Genomic DNA, 17,100 nt, shown 5'->3' on the forward strand with positions numbered 1-17,100 from the left:
TAAGTAAAAGGACCAAAACATTTGTTTATTTGCAAATATCGCTCACTGTTTTATTTCATTCTTATAGGGGAAGATCCATTTATTTGTTTATAACCTTCAAATCTTTCATATCCAAAAGAAATCAAAACATCATCATCTCCTTTTGGCACTGCAAAATTTAGAAATGCAGAACTTTTTAGCATTTGTTCCACCTCCATGATTTGTAAATGAAAAAAAATCTCAGGAATGTAAACAGCTAAATCCAATTTTCGAAGAATCTCAGCCTTCTTATCAAACATACTAGAGTTATGAGACATAATACCTATGCAATGTCTGAAATAGAATACTTTATTGGCCAAGTGTGATTGGACACAACAAGAAATCCCAATTCAAGGGAAGCAGCCACAGAAAGCAGTTGTTACTCTGCATAGCTTTCCCAACCTTTCCCGTAATTCGCAGAAGTGAAATATTTTGCTAAACTGAAGTTTGTCAAAATAAAATAGATTTCAGTAAATTTGGTTTTAAGCCTTTGATCATTTGTTTCCAGTAACACATAGAACACAGCTGTAGGAAGTGAAAACTCTTGGTCTCACTACAGCTGCTTGGTAAGAAAACTCCTTAGATTTAGATCTATGCATTTCTAGGACTCCAGTATTGATGTGTTTGGCATGGCTTGACATAAAACTGGGCAAAACTCTCCAAAACCATATGAAATTAAAACACAGTACTTATAGATACACTGGAGCATATTTCCCAAACTTATAAAAGCTGAGTTTATTTTATTTTATTTTATTTAAAAGAAAAATGAGACTGTGAGGAATCGCTCACTCCTATACTCCAAATGAGTCCAAAGGAGGTATACTCAGAACAGGACCTCATACAGAGAAGCAGCGGAAGTATTCCTGTCATGACAGGAGTTGCATATGCTGCCGCAATGGCACCATTACCTGAGGAATGTTCAGAGCCCTCCAGCAACAGCCCTTTAATACATGTATTTCTCTCAACGTCCTAGAAATGAGTCAAAGGAGTATAATAGATTAAGACATATGAACTTTCCCAAATACATATCTTCTGGGCCTCTTGAAAAAGGAGAAATCTAGATCCTGTGTTTTTCAGGGGATAAACTTCCTCATGACAAAATGTTTTGTCTTTCAGTGTTAAATAATCCTGAGTATGAACAAAGCTACCTTTTAATTATCACCACTCAATACAATTCTTATTCTTCCTCCATGTGCAGAGAGCTCCATGTGCTGGAAACTGACTTTACCCTAAACGTCGGGGGAGGCATATCCAAAACAGGTAGGAATTGAAGCCGATGACTACACAGTTCAAAAATGCAGTTTATCCGGAAGGAAGAATCAAGGTTCGAACAAATGCTAGATTGCATCTTGAAATGGCAGTTTCCTTCCCTCCATTTTTGACTTGTAAATTATTTTTTTGGCTCCTGGTTTGACTAAAAGACTGTTCTGAATGGCAGCATCCTGTTTCCAGAAGTAGGGAAGTGCAGCCCTGCTTGGCAAATATGACACATCTTTTTGGCTCTGTGGAGCACAACAGCGAAAGCTATTCCTATTAATGGCTGTTACTACCATTTAAAACCTGGGCCAGTTAGACAAGAGTGGAAAGTTAATCGATATAATATGCATTTAATAGTGACATACAAATAGAAAAGTAGTAGCATTATGAAATTGTCCGTGGAATACGGCCTTCCAAGAAACTCAGTTTCCACTTAAAAAGTATATTTAAAAATCCCTTCTAATCTTTTTTCATGCAGCCATAGGCTTCAACGTTCATGAACAATGCCATGTGGCTGTCAGAAGTTCTTACACACCATTTCAAGTAACCGGGGCTAAGATTTATACATTTGACATGATATTTGGCCTCTGGCAAAGTCGATGGCATAAAATATGCATATCTCCATTGCCCTGTTTATAAAAATTGCATCATTTATGCAGGCTGCAAAACATAGTTCCCAGAAGCTACAGCAGAACCTTACACATCTTCCACAATCACTGCCTGACCAGGCTATAGAAAATCAGGACTTCACTTGTGTTAGCTGTTCTCCATGTCTCTGTAGCCCCTCCCTTTACACTCACAATCTACATAAAGGTTTGGTAGCCAATCGCCACAAAGGATAGGCTTCTGAAAGATTCTGATTGGGCTACAGGCATATCCACAAATATTCCCTACTTTGGCTCAAAGAGATCTTCCACCTTGGTCTTTGACCAGATTGAATGATGCAGCCTTTTTTCTCACCCTTGAAACTTGCTGCAATGTCACATTTTGTGTCTCAGCAGATCTTCCCTGCTCCTGTTGACCGATTTTGGTGGCTGTGAACAAAGTCCTTCCATGGCCATTTCATTTTGTGCTGTTGGACTGACATGATGACAGGACCAAATTCCTGATAAGATCTATGGAGATGCAAATGCCCCCACACCTATACCCTTCTTAGAGATGTTGCAGTGACCTCCTGGCCAGGGTATTTATTTTTTACAGAGTTCTGAAAGGTAAGTCACCATACAGAGGCTCAAATCGACTGATCAAAGGACCCTGGGGAGCAGCTCACCTGTCAGACTATGTAAAACAAATATCCAGACATGGAGGTGGCTCGGCTATAGTTTGACAAGCAGATTGACCCAGGATCTGTAGAGCAGTACTTACACTGAAAGGTGCGGATAGATGGCTAAACTCACTGCTATACCCATTCATCCAAACTTGTCTCCTGCGCCCAGCTCTAGCACCATGTCACGTTGAAGGGCATAATTAATACAGTCAATGTTTTCCCCACTGGCTGAGAAATCCCCCAATTCTTTCAGTTTAATAGCACCATTCACTGGCCTCATTCACGAAACAGGTGTGACCAGCTGTGTAGACAGAGCAAATTATGCCAGTGTATTTTTTCACCCACAGATGGAAGGAAAACACATCAAACTGACATGCCGCACCACTAGACATTCTGGAGCCAGCCAAGGCAGATTGCCAAGATTGTCCTTTTATTCCAGAACTGACCCCAGAGGAGCTGAGAGAAAGATTGTGATTGATGGGACCTTGTTTTAAGAGGCTAGGGCCCATGTGTCTTTACTGATTTTGCAACCTGCTGACGTAATGCAACTGGCCTACAGGAAATGTCAGGAATTCTCTCTACTCTTGCTTTTTCTCCTTCTGCTTGGTCCCCTATTCAATGATGACGGTAATTGCAAGGGCAGGAGGCTCCACCTTTTCCCCCATGTCACACAGCTGAGCCTGAACCGGGTTTGCCATTGGCTCTTCGGCAAGTGGAGAGCTCAGAGGGGGAGGCTCCTGCGTTGGTGGGGGAGGCCCAGTGGCCCCCTCAGGATGGCTCCTACTCTTGTGCGCAGTAACATTGTCCTTCTTCTCAAACTTCTTGCCACAAAGGTCACAGGAGAACTGGTAGAAGGAGTCGGCGTCATGCTTTTTCATGTGCCAGTTCAAGGATGCTTTTTGGCGGCAGGTGAAACCACAGATCTCACACCTGTGTGAAAAGAAAGAGAGGGGGGATTCACCAAAGAGGAAAGGGGGCTGCCAGAAACAGATGATAAATCCAGCCTTGGCTCTCCCCACCACCCTCCTCACAACAGAGAAAGATTGTCTGTGTACAACAGGTCAGGCAATTCTTTCGCTGGCTCTGGCTGAAGCAGAACAGAAAATCAGTACAATGTAAGATTGTACTGGTTACCTCAGGAACAGCCATCAATTCAAATATCTGCTCCCTATGTGGAAGATAGTCGGTTGTCTTTTTTTTTTTTTAACCTGTTAATAGAGTCACCATAAATATGAATATTGCGGTGATCATAAGTCAAGGACTACCTGTATTCATGACTGAAGCCTAGAGAGTGAGGTTGAGAAAACCATCTGTTTTATGATTTACTGGGAAGGCTTCTCAGTTGATGATTGTGAGAAGGAGGCTGGATTTCATGAGAGTGATCCAGCAGGGCCCTCTGATTGTGCTTAAGTCATTTCTGCAATAGGGAAAAGCATTGTGAGGGCATACTCACTGTAGGGGTTTTTCTCCGGTGTGGATCCGCCTGTGGATAATTAAATTACTGCTTGTTCGGAAGAAGCGGGCGCAGAACTCACATATGTAGTCCCTTTTATCTGCAAGTAAAGAGCACAATAAGTCACTGGCCAGCCTGATCCTAAAGGCACATCCTTCATAATAGATATGGGCAACCTATAGATCTTTTCTCCCCAATACTACAACCAGGGCTGGTCCAAGACATTTTGATTTAGTCAGACTGCAAGGACAATGAAAGCTATCGTTCAAAACTTTTTACAGGCACTTTTAAACACATTAGAATTAAAGGAAACACAAAGAATTAAAGGAATTGTACTACTAAAAGACCCCAGAAATTTATAATATAAAACCTAAGTGGTAGAGAAATTTATGAAGTTATTACCCTTGGATCATCTAAAAGAATAGATTGATTAATTTTGGAATGTAAGGACTCCTGGAATTATAGTTTCAAAAGAGATTCTGGTTTGAAAAAAGTTTGTTGGATAATTAGACAGATGAAATAGAATAAACAATAACAAAGATGAGTGGAATATGTAAAGAAATTGTGTTGGAACTGCAGAACATAAAAGACACTATGAATAGAAGATTTGAGGACATTTTGAATAAAATACAGAGCATGGCAGAAGAGCTGAAAATGGAGACCCAAATAACTGAAAGAAAACAAGAGATCCAGGAAGAGGAGGAGCCAAATGGAAGAACAATCAGAAAAATAGAACAGATGGAACAACAAATAAAAAGAAAGGATAAAAAGGAAATAAAACTTAAAATGATAATGATTGATGCAATAAATCAAAGGGAGAGTATTTTAAGGGAAATGCAACAGGGAATGAAATTTCAGGGATAATGTTTTGAGAGGATAGTGGTAAAAGTAGATAAGTGGAAAAAGAGACAATGGAATATAACAGAGAAGGGAGGAATGTTTAAGAGGAATGATCAAAAAATGATAGAAAATGGGAGACAAGCTAGGAAGTGATTAATTAATGCTTTAATGAGAATGAGAGATGATGGCTGAAAAGGAAAAAGATAATGATTCCACATGAATGTGTGCACTATTACACAAGATATACAATAGTTAACTGTAATAAATATGAAACTAATATTTTATTATAGGATTATTACTAAAGATATATAAATGCTAACTGTAATAAACATGAAAATTAATATTGTGTTGCAGGAAATGAAATAACCTGTGGAATCTTATAGACAAAAATAATATAGTGAAATATAGTATTAGATAAAAGTGATTATATTATTATTAGAATTGTATAATTTGCTAAATATAAAGAGGATGAATATTATTTTGTTTGTATTATAATGAGACTAGAAAAGGACTTTGCTTCAAATATAATAGTAGCACAACCAAGAATCAAAAAGGGGATAAATATTGGAAAATACAAATTAATATGAATTTATGGTTATTATAATTATATAATTTGTTAACAACTGCAAATATGACTATTAATATAGCATTTATAATAAAAGAAGTGATGTCAAGAATACAGAGATTGACACAAAAATAGCACATGGGAACACTGAATAATTAAGATTGATAAAATCGTATTAATATCAAAATATACAAGAATGTTAACAGTATCAATATGAAATCATTGTCATGTTTGTTCTAAAATGTAAAACACCCTGGAACCACGCTGTTCACAAAATGATATGTTTGTAGAAATAAAAAATAAAAAATGTATTATTATTTTTTTAACAATGTGAAAGACACATTGTTAAGACTGCTCACCACTGTGCAGTTTCTCATGTTCCTTGAGATGTTTCTTGAAGTTGAAGGATTTGCCACAACTTGGATCAGAACAGGTAAAGGTCTTTTGGTGAACATGCTGGTACTTCTTATGGTGCTGGAATATGGAGGAAAAAATAGCTCAGAAGGAATATAACACTCTAAAATCTGTACTGCTCCTTAGCTCAACCTTTTCTTCATTACGGATTCCCTTAAAATACCTTTTGTGGCCACGGACCCCCAAGACTTAAGATTAAAATCATAACATTTCTTCAAGCCTTGGTGGATCCCCTGTAATGACATTGCAGGGTCCCCAAGGATCCTGGACCAGAGGTGAGAACCACTGGCATAGATAATCCAAAAGAATTTTTTTTTAAAGTAACATATGGCATACAGATGAGATTCTATAGTAGCTGGATCATGCATCCCTTCTATTTCTCTGGATGATGCTTCTAAAGTAAACGGGGAACTTTTCCTGGTATCAGTTCTAAGATTAGTAGTTTTGTATTAACTTCAGTACTCCTGGTCCAGCAGATGCCAACAAACGGGGCATAACCCTGTTGCTTGCCTTCAAAGTATTGACACTTTGAAAAATTTAAATGAAACATGGAAGTTCTGTCAGTCACCTGTATCCAGCCCAAAAGACTGGTGACCACTGTCTTTTCTCCATCACTTACATTCAAGTATTGGCGATTGGAGAAAATTTTCCCACAACCATCATAGTCACAAAGGAGAATTTCTCGCTTGGCTGCCTTCCTGTGAAGAAAGGCGAAGACAGAAGAGACAAGGAAGCCAAAAGGAAGAGAAAACATGTCAAATCTCCAGGCTGAAGATACACAACAGAATCGTAGAACTATTTAACACAACCTTTTGGGTACTTTAGCTCAACATACAGAAGAATTTTATGGATATCTCTCCCACCCCAATGGAAACAACCGTGGATTGTTTAGAGATCTTGATGGGTCAAATATAATATGGACAAAGAAAGTTAAATATCTAATTTTACTTAAATTGCAGCCAGTGTGATTTTAATCAAATTCATTTGATAGCAAAATAAATTAATTAACAGTTTTGGGGGAAGCAGCTTTTCCCAAAATATTTCACGACATGGTTTTAGTCTGTAACTCTTGAAGTCTCCTCGATTCCAAAGAGAAGGCAATTACAATAATCCATTATGTTTTTAACAACTTTTGTAAAGGTGTCCTGAAAAGCTACAGTGGGCCTTCCTAGCTGCTCTTCTCCTTCTTTGGATGTTGTAGTTGTTCCTTTGGGTGCAGCTGCTCCATCTTATTCTAATGAGCAAGAGCCATGGTGGTGCAATGGCTGTAATGCAGTATTGCAGGCTAATTCTGCTGACTGGCTTGAGTTTGATCCTGATTGGCTCTAGGTTGACTCAGCTTTCCATCTTACTGAGGTCGGTAAAATGAGAACCCAGATTGTTGGGGGCAATATGCTTGGTAAACCACTTAGAGAGGGCTATAAGGTACTATGAAGCGGCATATAAGTCTAAGTGCTATTGCTAGTGATGGCTTTTATTTAATGATGCATTGTTTTTGTTGTTGAAAAACTCTTTTGAGCTTGTTGGACTAAACAGCATATAAACTGCTATTTGTAAGTAGAATGGATGGATGGACAAACAATAAATAGATAAAGAAGCCAATTATCCTTTCCAGTCTTGCAGCTTTAATCAACCTACCTAAACTTGCTATAAGCTTCCCTTTCTACTTTGGGCCCATGTTGGCTGAGGATATCATGAGCAACCACGGACCTGAACTTACCTGATTCTCTTAGGACCAATTTGGGACATGTCTTCATCTCCTGGCTGTGCCTGCTTCCTGCAGCTAGAAAGAGAGATTGGGATTGGTTTTTATGAAAGCTGGGCTAAAATGGCAATAAAAAAACATAGAATCAATCAATGACTCAAATCAGTCAATCATAAAACAAACATCTCTACACAAGGGCTTTGGGCTGACAAATATGATCTTGACTGTTCTTAAAAGACCCAGTTATACTTGAATGGAAGTCTATCAAGAAATCCCAGGACTGTAAATAGAATGGGAAGTTTTCAAAATATCCCAAAGGTAGGCAGTGCTAAATCACTTTTTGCCTTGCTATTGATTTATTTAATTTTAACTGGTCTATATTGTTAAAATCACTTGTCCTGAGTGTTCATTTGAGATGTTCTATTCCAATGTTTCGCAGCCTTGACAACTTTAAGATTTGTGGACTTCAACTCCCAGAATTCTGGGAGTTGAAATCCACATACCATTAAATTGCTAAGATTGGGAAGAACTCTTCTATTCCATAGGTTACCTGGTAGGAGTTGCATATGAAGTGGTACACAAATGATTAAAGAAAGTACTTCCTTGTTGATCTCTCATTATTCACACTGAAGTGGACTCTGCTGTATTTAAAATCTTCTAATTTTATTACCTATCCAAGGAAGGCTGATAATTTTCATCTCGCAGGTCATCCATGTATATCATGTTATCTTCCTCTGTGAAATCTTCTGCTTCCTCCTCCTCTGGTGGACCAGACACTGATTCTGGTGTCTCCTCTAGCAGAGTTAAAATCCTGAAGAAAATACAAAACATGAAAGGCCAAGATTCAGTCCACAAAGAATCCTTCATTCAGGATGAACCTTGGCTTTTTTAGTTTGGTACATTCCTCCTTTTCAGCCAAGAATGGTAGGAGTTATAAGTCAAGTCAAGCCTCACATTATTTTAATTAGAGATCTGAAGCAGCTTTCCCCTAGTGGTCATCCTCCTATATGGACTTCAACTCCCAGAATTCCCCTGCCAATATGTAGTCACTGCTGAACTTTCTGAACTATCTAGAGAACACAAAGTTGGGAAAGACTGAGGTAAAAAACTAAACCTGGAATCCTTCTGTCAGAGATGCTGTGAGCAGCAGTACCTGGAGGATTAGTTTTTATTTCTTACACTAGCTTTTGAAGCAATTAGAAAAATTATTAGGTTAGTTCCACTCCTACCTTCCCCCATTGGTGATAAATGGGGGATGGAAAAAATCTGGTACAACTCAAATTCTGCTATACAGCTTCATTGTGGCAAGGGTTGGTGGGTTTGTGTGTGTTCCTGGGAAGGATGAGGAAAGAACAGAGACAAAATGCCAAGATAATATATTCTTAGCACGATTACTCAAGACACGAAGATCATCCTAGTTCCCAGCTAAAGCAAGCAGGACATCAATACAGGCAGTTACGATATAAAATGCTGCACCAGATTATCACTTTAGTGACAATGGCAAAGGCATAACTTAGTACTGCACAGGATAAGGCAATATTTTCTACAAAGAAAATCCCATAAACAGCAAGATAAAATGATTGATGATGGGTTTGTCATGGGTTTGTCATGTCAGATGGCACTTAATATATTATGAGAAGTACTGATGTGGCAAGATTAAAACCTTCAAGACTTAGTTGTGGATGTTGCCATACAAAAAAAGAAAATCTGGAATTATAAAGATAGTTATGGTGAGAATATGGAACATAAGAACCATGAAAAACTCAATAAAATGAATGATGAAACAAATTGACAACATACACATTGACACCATTAGTTTGAAATGGACCAGAACTGGACATTTTCAGTCAGAAGATTACACTGCTTGTTGTTCAGGGCATGAAAACAAAGAAGGCTTGGCATAGCTTTCAGAGGCAGGAAGGATATAGCAGTGTAGTCGATGACCAAATAATAACACTGAATGTTGGAACAAATGGTGGAAATTGCCGAGAAGAGATGTCCAAACCAAGAGAATGAAGATAGCATTAAAAAACTTAAACAAAGAATTTTATATTGATGTTAGAAGAGGCATGAAGCCATATTACAATGATATCTAGAAATAGAAGATGGAAATAGATACGATAAAATAAGGAAAGACTTTCAAAAGTCAGACATATTGAGGTTGGATATATTCATGTATTGACTGTAGTAATGAGTGGACAGGCTGAGATCATTCTGGAAAGGTCTATGTATATGATTGCTAAAAGTTGACCTCAACTAGAAAGCACAATCAATCATTAAAAATGTCCAAACCCCAATCATTTAAGGATATACATTTAAAAATTTCAGGAATTTATTCTACAATAACAACAACAACAACAACAACAACAACAACAACAATCACACACACAAAGGAAAACCAGGAATATATTTTTTATACAGAATGGTTGTGGAGGTTCACTATGAGGCCTGAGGTCATTATTCTTCCTCAATGTTTTTCCAAGATGTCTTTTGAACCAGGTTTCTTTGGCAAATGTCATTTTTACAAAAGACACTGTCAATCTTGTAAATCTGAAAGCCATTTGCCCTCAACATCCAGCATGGCAAGCAAGTTCCATTTTGAACCTTGCTATGATGGCATGAGAGAAGAAATGTACCTTTCTGGTCCTGGAGCTTCAGTGCTATCTGGAATCTCATCTGGTGCAGCTTCTACAAGAGAAAACACAGCAGTGTCAAATTGAGAGAAGAGAACCTGCAGTCTTTTTAAGGTAGTCATTTAAAAAGAGCTTGGATGCTGAAACTCAACAGTGGACATAAAATCACTTCCAAGACTATTTCTCTAGCTCATATTTCTTTTTTAAAAAATATATCTACTTGGTTCACTTTTAATAGTCTTTTGCCTGGTTAGCACTGGTGAGTAAGAATCTCCTTTAGGGGATCAGACAGAGATGTTTTTGAAAACTACAAAGGATTTCCTTAGGTTAATATTCCCTATAAGTGCATTTGTTTGGTTTTTTATTCAACATCAGTGACGTTCCTTCCAGTCTCAATATATCCCATTTCCAACTTCAGGCTGCCTTTCTTTTTCAAAATGCATCTCCCTCGCCCTCAGTGTTGTAAAAACTAAAGTCTTAATTTTAGTGGGGGGAGGAAGAAAGATCTTGATTCCTCACTGATATTTTGCAGGGTTTTCTCTTTCTTAGTAATTCTGGACTAAGATTATTTAGGATTACTGGACACACAGTAAAAGTATTATTGACAGGCTCAAAACCTTCATAGAAATAAACTTCTAGCCACAACCCAGATATCCCACAAGAAAAACCTAACCCCGGCCCACTTCTGCCCCTCCTGCATCCTTTGCATATCCTACCAACCGGTTGCCTTTGCCCAACACAAGTCTAGCCTTCCAGATTCCCAATTCCATCAGTGGCTCCTCCACCGACTCTCCTCACCTCTATCATCCGAATTTGTATTGCACACTAATTCTGTCTCCTTGTCCAGACCTGGCAGGCTGGCAGGAGACAAACACATCGTCCTCTCTCTGTCTGTAACACATTCCTCGTCCTCTTGGAAAGATGGTTCTGGCTCATCCACAGGACAGGGTGAGCTGGAAGCAAGTGCTAACGAAATGGCATGGGCTGCTGCTGCCTTGCGGAGGGAGCGCCGGCATCTGGTGACCGGAGAGGGTGGGGAGCTAAGCTTGGTAGTGTTTGCTTCCTCCTCTTGCTCCTCTCTGCCACCAGCAACTGTTTGGCAAAAGGGTGGCGGGCTGATCTTTGAGGCAGGGGGACTCCAGGTGAAGGTGTGACCAGCCAGGCACTCCCATTCCAGCTGACTGCAGACTCTCTCCTGCTCCAGCAAAGCAGTCTTCACATTAGGGATGAAACCACATTCCTGGCTGTGATTGTGAGAAAGGACAACCAGACGTTGCAATGCCTCCGAAGGAAAAGCGATGGGATCAGCACAGGAGCTGTCTGATCCTGAAGGAAGAGAAGAAAAAAAAGAGACTCAGCTTTAATGGGGAAGCAAAACTTCAGTGTGAAATTCCCCATCCTTAAGTTCTCAGTTCTATTTTTGATCTCAAAAGGAGAATAGCAATAGCACTTAGACTTATATACTACTTCATAGTGCTTTACAGCCCTCTCTAAGAGGTTACAGAGTCATGCTATTGCCCCCAGCAATTTGGGTCCTCATTTTACCCACCTCGGAAGGATGGAAGGCTGAGTCAACCTTCAGCCTGGTGAGATTCAAACTGCCAAATTGCAGTCAGCTGGCAGTCAGCAGAAGAAGCTTACAATACTGCATTCTAACCACTGCACCACCATGGCTCATGCAAACAGAAACTGAATTTCAGTTCAAGGAACTATATAATTACAGATAGTCTTTGACTGATAACATTCAGTGACTGTTTGGAGTTACAACAAGCACTGGAAAAAGTGATTTATGACCATTTTTCCACTTACAACTGTTGCAGCATCTCCATGGTCACGTGATCAAAATTCAGACATGTGCCACTATACTCACATTTATGACGGTGGCAGTGTCCCAGGGTCATGTGATCCCCTTTTGCGATCCTTCTGACATGCAAAGTCAATGGAGAAGCCAGTTTCACTTAACAACTGTGTTATTAACTTAACAACTGTTATGATTCACTTAATAACTGTGGCAAGGAAGGTCATAAAATGGAGTGCAACTTGCTTAACAGCTGTCTTAACAACACACAGTTTGAGCTCAACTGCAATCATAAGTCAGAGACTACAGGTATAAGCCTGTTCTAGACTATAGATAACCTGTAAGGACATTTACCTGTTTTCAATACTGAGGCATGTGAACTGTACCTACAAAAGATAAGAGGAAGAGTGAGCAGATAGAACAAATTATGCTCATATATGAGCAGTAATAATCTCTAAACCACATCTAGCATACAAGACAATTTTAATATAAAAATCAGCAGCACTGGAACCTTCTCAAATGTGGAATTTCCATGGATTTCAATTGTCAGAATTCTGAGGAGTAACTATGCTACCTGTGGAATTTTGGGAGTTGAAGTCCACTTATCTGACAGCTACCAATTTTAAGAAACACCAAACATTTCCTACTGTTTCTGCCAGCTTCTCTTTTAAAATTCCCCATGCCAATGAGAATTAGAATTAGAATTCTTTATTGGCCAAGTGTAATTGGACACACAAGGAATTTGTCTTGGTGAAAATGCTCTCAGTGTACATAAAAGAAAAGATTAAAGATTGGAACAAAATAAGAACAGGAAGAAGGCGTTAGAATATCCCAAAATGAGAATGGGAGTGGCTGATGATGAGAGCGACTCTTCCTCTGTGAGCTTATTAATATGTTTTCTACACTGTGAAATCTCAACTTGATATTCTCTTCCTCTAAAATAGCAGAAAGATTGCAACATTTGCCCCCAATCAAGCAGTTCAATCTCCCATTAAAGTAGCATGAGGCATGTCATCCAGCCCTTCACTTAAATTCATAGACTCTAATGAATGTTTACTTAATATTTGGACAAAACTAACAGAAGTAGAAATAATCATTGCTCACAAAGTCTCACCTGTCAAGCAGATATTTAGCCAGCTGGGAATGGAGAGAAAAACCCAGCTGCTCTTTGAGCTGACACCACTGCTCCAGCTGGCTTCCGATACGGATTCGGCACTTACTGCGTCGGGCATCCAGCTCTTTACGTTTCTGCTTGCGAATAATCTCAGAGGCCCGCTGGCGGCGCTGGCGTCTATGCTCCATCATCTCACTGAACTGGACAGATGAGATTAGGAATCTGCATAGAATAATCACTGGATCATAAGTACATTACATGCCCACAAAGAGAGATTTGTCTCCAGCCATAGTTGAAAGGTCCAGTGGCTCTGGCGAGCATGGACAGTTCTGCCTTCCGTTTCAGTTGTAGATATTCCAGCTGTGACTCCAACATCAGAAGACTTTAGATGACACCACTGCCTAGAAAAAGGTGATCAATGGGCAACCTAAGCTGAGGAAGAGGACAAGATGTTATCCCATGTTCCTGGTCGCACATAAACAGCAAGATCTCTGTTCCATATTGTAGACCCCAATTTTGGATTTTTGTCACTAATAATTCTGAGTTAAGAGCACCCCATGCTCATGGAAGAGAGCTATAGTATCACAACATAAAATGTGTTCCTACTTGGGTGCACATATATGTACGAAATTCATTTTGCAGCAAGCAAAATGCAAATCTCTGGAGTAATGTGCTAGGCAGATATGGCAGCCAAACTGTATTATTTTTCCAAAGTCACCAGTATCACTTCCATACATTTATCTGATCCCACTTTTTTCAACGGTAGATGAATCTTCAAGAAGTGTCTAATAGTAATTGTCAGCAGCCTCTTTTTTTAATTAAGAGTGAGCTAAAAAGCAAAAGACAAGAAGTTGAAAAGGATGTTCCAGCACCTAGTGGAAAAGCCTCAAAATCTTTATCTTAAAATAAGGTACACTAGATATTGTGAGTTTTTACTATTTATGAAGGACCACGTTCTACTGACTCCATCATTCTTTTATTTTTCCACCCTCAGAGGCATATTTAACTCAGGAACAACAAGATCGACGTAGTTAAACCTGAGAGCCTAATCAGGAGACAAGATTTTAACTTGTACCAAGAGCTACTAACACAAGCAATTGAATATCAGTTCTGCGCTTGTTAGTATCAAATCTCGGCGGTCATTCCGGTCCTCTCCTCTCTCCCTTTAAAGTGGAATTTGCACCACCAGCTGGTCGCTTTGGAACACGCAGCGCGCGCAGAAGTAGACGGGGGGAGGGGGTGAAAGAGGGGGAAGGAGGCAGTTCTTACGACTGCAAAGCCGGAGACGCACGGGCAGCTTTGGCTTTCCACTTCGTTCCACACGTTTCCATGAATTTACACGCGGAAATCCCACGTTGTCCCAAGACTCTCCAGCGCCTTGCCAGGCGAGCGTTCCTCTCTTCGGGATAGTTTCAAAATGCCTGGCTGGGCCACGCGTGGCTCCTTTGCTGCTGAGCGAGACGAGCGTGTCAGGAGTGAGCCGAGATTTCGCTCATGGCAACCTCGAGGATGTCAGTCCAACCGTCCAGTTCCTTAAGGGTCAGGTTGCAAATCCCGGATAGACTGGAAAAGCCGCTGCACCGCTGATGCGGAGGCAGTTGCCGCCCGGCTTGGAAACGGCAACGGCACAGGAAGGGGCTGGATCAGCTCTCGGTCAGAGCCGTGCGCGGCTTGCAACGGCGGGCGAATCGGAAGAAGCGGCAAAAGGAAAAAGGCGGCCCGCTGTAAATTGAGCTACGGGGGCGTTTAGTTATCCATTAATTTATTCCCCTGGAGAAGTTCCGCCGCCGAAGGACTTTTCCACGGGTCCGATAGCTGCTTTCAACCGCGAGCCCGACCAGAGTGAGAACTTCCGCATCCTAGACTAGGTTCGGATTGTTTCAGCACTCTGGCTAAGTCGTGACAGACTTAGCAGTCGAAGCTAACATTTAGAAAGGAGGAAAGAGATCGGAACCTTGCCTTGACAAGAGCCATGTCCTTTGGTGTAAACCGTAATATCCTTTCAGGTGGAAAAGGCCACAATCATTAGGACTTTCTTGGTAGTCTCTTTTCTCTGTATTTTTTAAAATCAGGCTAACGTTGATGTCTTGAAGTATACAGTCACTGAATCCATTTTTGAACTCAAGATATTGGTCTTATTTCTTTTTAAATGTAACCATCAGTATCCAACAAGCTCTGCTTTCATAAATGATTGTATGAAAACCTCCCATTTTAGTTCACTGTTCACAGCCTTTCATAAATGGTGGCCAGAGGTGGTATTCAGCAGGTTCTGACTAGTTCTGGAGAACCGGTAGCGGAAATTTTGAATAGTTCGGAGAACCAGCAAATACCAATTCTGCCTGGAGATTTTACAGTATCCTTTCCCTGCCAAGCCCACCAAGCCACGCCCACATAACTGGTAGTAAAAAAATTAGAATCTCACCACTGATGGTGGCGTGTATGAAAAGTCAACTTAGGGGAAAACATTTCATCATAGTCCTCAAGTTACAACCACAGCTAGCACCAGAACTTCCATTGCTGAGCAAGGCAGTTAAGTGAATCATGCCTGATTTTAGCATTTAGCACTTAGACTTATATTCCACTTCACAGTGCTTTTACAGCCCTCTCTAAGCAGTTTACAGAGTCAGCCTATTGCCCCCAACAATCTGGGTCCTCATTTTACTGACCTCAGAAGGATGGAAGGCTGAGTCAGGATCAAATTGCTGGCAGTTAGCAGAATTAGGCCTGCAATACTGCATTCTAGCCATTGTGCCACCACAGATTTTACCTCCTCTTTTGCCATGGTTGTTAAGCAAATTGCTGCACTTAAGTGAATCATGGAAGTTATTAAGTGACTTTAGCTTCACCTGCTGACTTTGCTTGTCAGAAGCTGGCAAACTGATCACATGACCCAGAACACTGCGACCATCATGAATACATGCTGGTTGCCAAATGCCTGAATTTTTATCAGGTAACCATAGGGACGTGATGGATGTAAGTGTGAGGAGCTGTCAGAAGTCACAAGTGCTACTGTAACTTTGAATTGTCACTAAATGAAAAGTTGTAAGTTCAGGACTATCTGGATTTTTAAAATATTCTCTTGTCATCATCTTGCACAGTGTTATTTGCAACAAAACAATTCTCATATCTAGTCTTAGAAGTCTGGAGATGCTCAGTCATACAATAGAGCTGGTATGTACAAATATTCAGCTTGACTAGATGCTTTTCACTGTAGGGTGGAAGGGCAGTTTCTACTGTTTAGAAGGGCAGAGATTTTTTCCTACATAGTTTGAACATTTTTATAACTTCCTTTCCGTGACATTAATTTTAAGAATTCTGACTTATGACCATAATGGAGCCTGCATATCTGACCCAATTTTACAACCTTTTTTTGCAGTAATTGTTTAAGCAAACCAATGATTTGCTGTGGGTGCAGTTTTGATGGTTTTGCTGAAAACCAGAAGTTTTCAGCCAATTGTCGACAAAACCTTGTAAAACACAATTATGCGGTCATGAATGCTGCAAATGGCTGTAAATGCAGCCGTGTTGCCTAGTGCCCAAAGTTTGGTCATTTGACTGGAGGTGGGATGACTGTTGGAATCTCAAATCCAAGTTTTAACTATGTGCACTTGAAATGGATCCAGTGCTAGATGTCCAGATATCTTTTCCTGCAATTCAAATCTTTCTCCAATTTTTCTGTCTTGTGTTTCTTTTTTGTTGTATAAATTGAGATTAGTATGTTACTTGTCAAAAACTGGTGTTTCCCATAATTTTGTTTTCTGTCTGGCTATGGAACAATGCCCTTTCAAGATCCATAATTTCAGATGGATGATAAGCAAGATGTGGAAAAATTATGGTTTTTGCTGCTTATTGTAATTTTTGGAAAAGTGAAAACATTCCGCTGTCATAATAATACTAATTGTTGATAAGAAAGATTTAAAAAGTCTGAATAGTGGATGTGGCAGTACCTGGAAACAGCAGAATAGAAGAGAAAGAACTATTGAAGATAACAAAATACACAGACTTGCAAATACTGTAGAAATAGAATGGCGGTGGC

At 39.9% G+C, this 17,100-nt stretch overlaps 1 protein-coding gene across 3 annotated transcripts; it reads right to left on the reverse strand.

Moving 5' to 3' along the window:
• Nucleotides 1-304: 304 nt before the first annotated feature.
• On the reverse strand, nt 305-14,662 carry ZNF692 (zinc finger protein 692). 3 transcript variants are annotated; one of them, XM_087953766.1, is made up of 11 exons: nt 14,334-14,662; nt 13,065-13,465; nt 12,305-12,336; nt 10,951-11,478; nt 10,156-10,207; nt 8,190-8,330; nt 7,535-7,597; nt 6,434-6,512; nt 5,760-5,874; nt 3,996-4,095; nt 305-3,472 (listed from the first exon to the last, which is right to left on the reverse strand). In XM_087953766.1, exons 2-11 carry the CDS (start codon nt 13,253-13,255, stop codon nt 3,154-3,156), a joined length of 1,620 nt encoding a protein of 539 aa, XP_087809892.1. In that variant the 5' UTR covers nt 13,256-13,465; nt 14,334-14,662; the 3' UTR covers nt 305-3,153. The 3 variants fall into 3 exon arrangements, with proteins under 3 accessions (XP_087809892.1, XP_026538781.2, XP_087809893.1); XM_026682996.2 differs by having other exon boundaries at nt 14,356-14,615; XM_087953767.1 differs by having other exon boundaries at nt 13,065-13,496; nt 14,334-14,615.
• Between the last annotated feature and the right edge of the window lie 2,438 nt (nt 14,663-17,100).

Source organism: Notechis scutatus, chromosome 2 (assembly GCF_049901735.1).
Source record: "Notechis scutatus isolate UNSWTSFEM ecotype Mainland chromosome 2, rNotScu1.2, whole genome shotgun sequence".
NCBI classification, from domain to species: Eukaryota; Metazoa; Chordata; class Lepidosauria; order Squamata; family Elapidae; genus Notechis; species Notechis scutatus.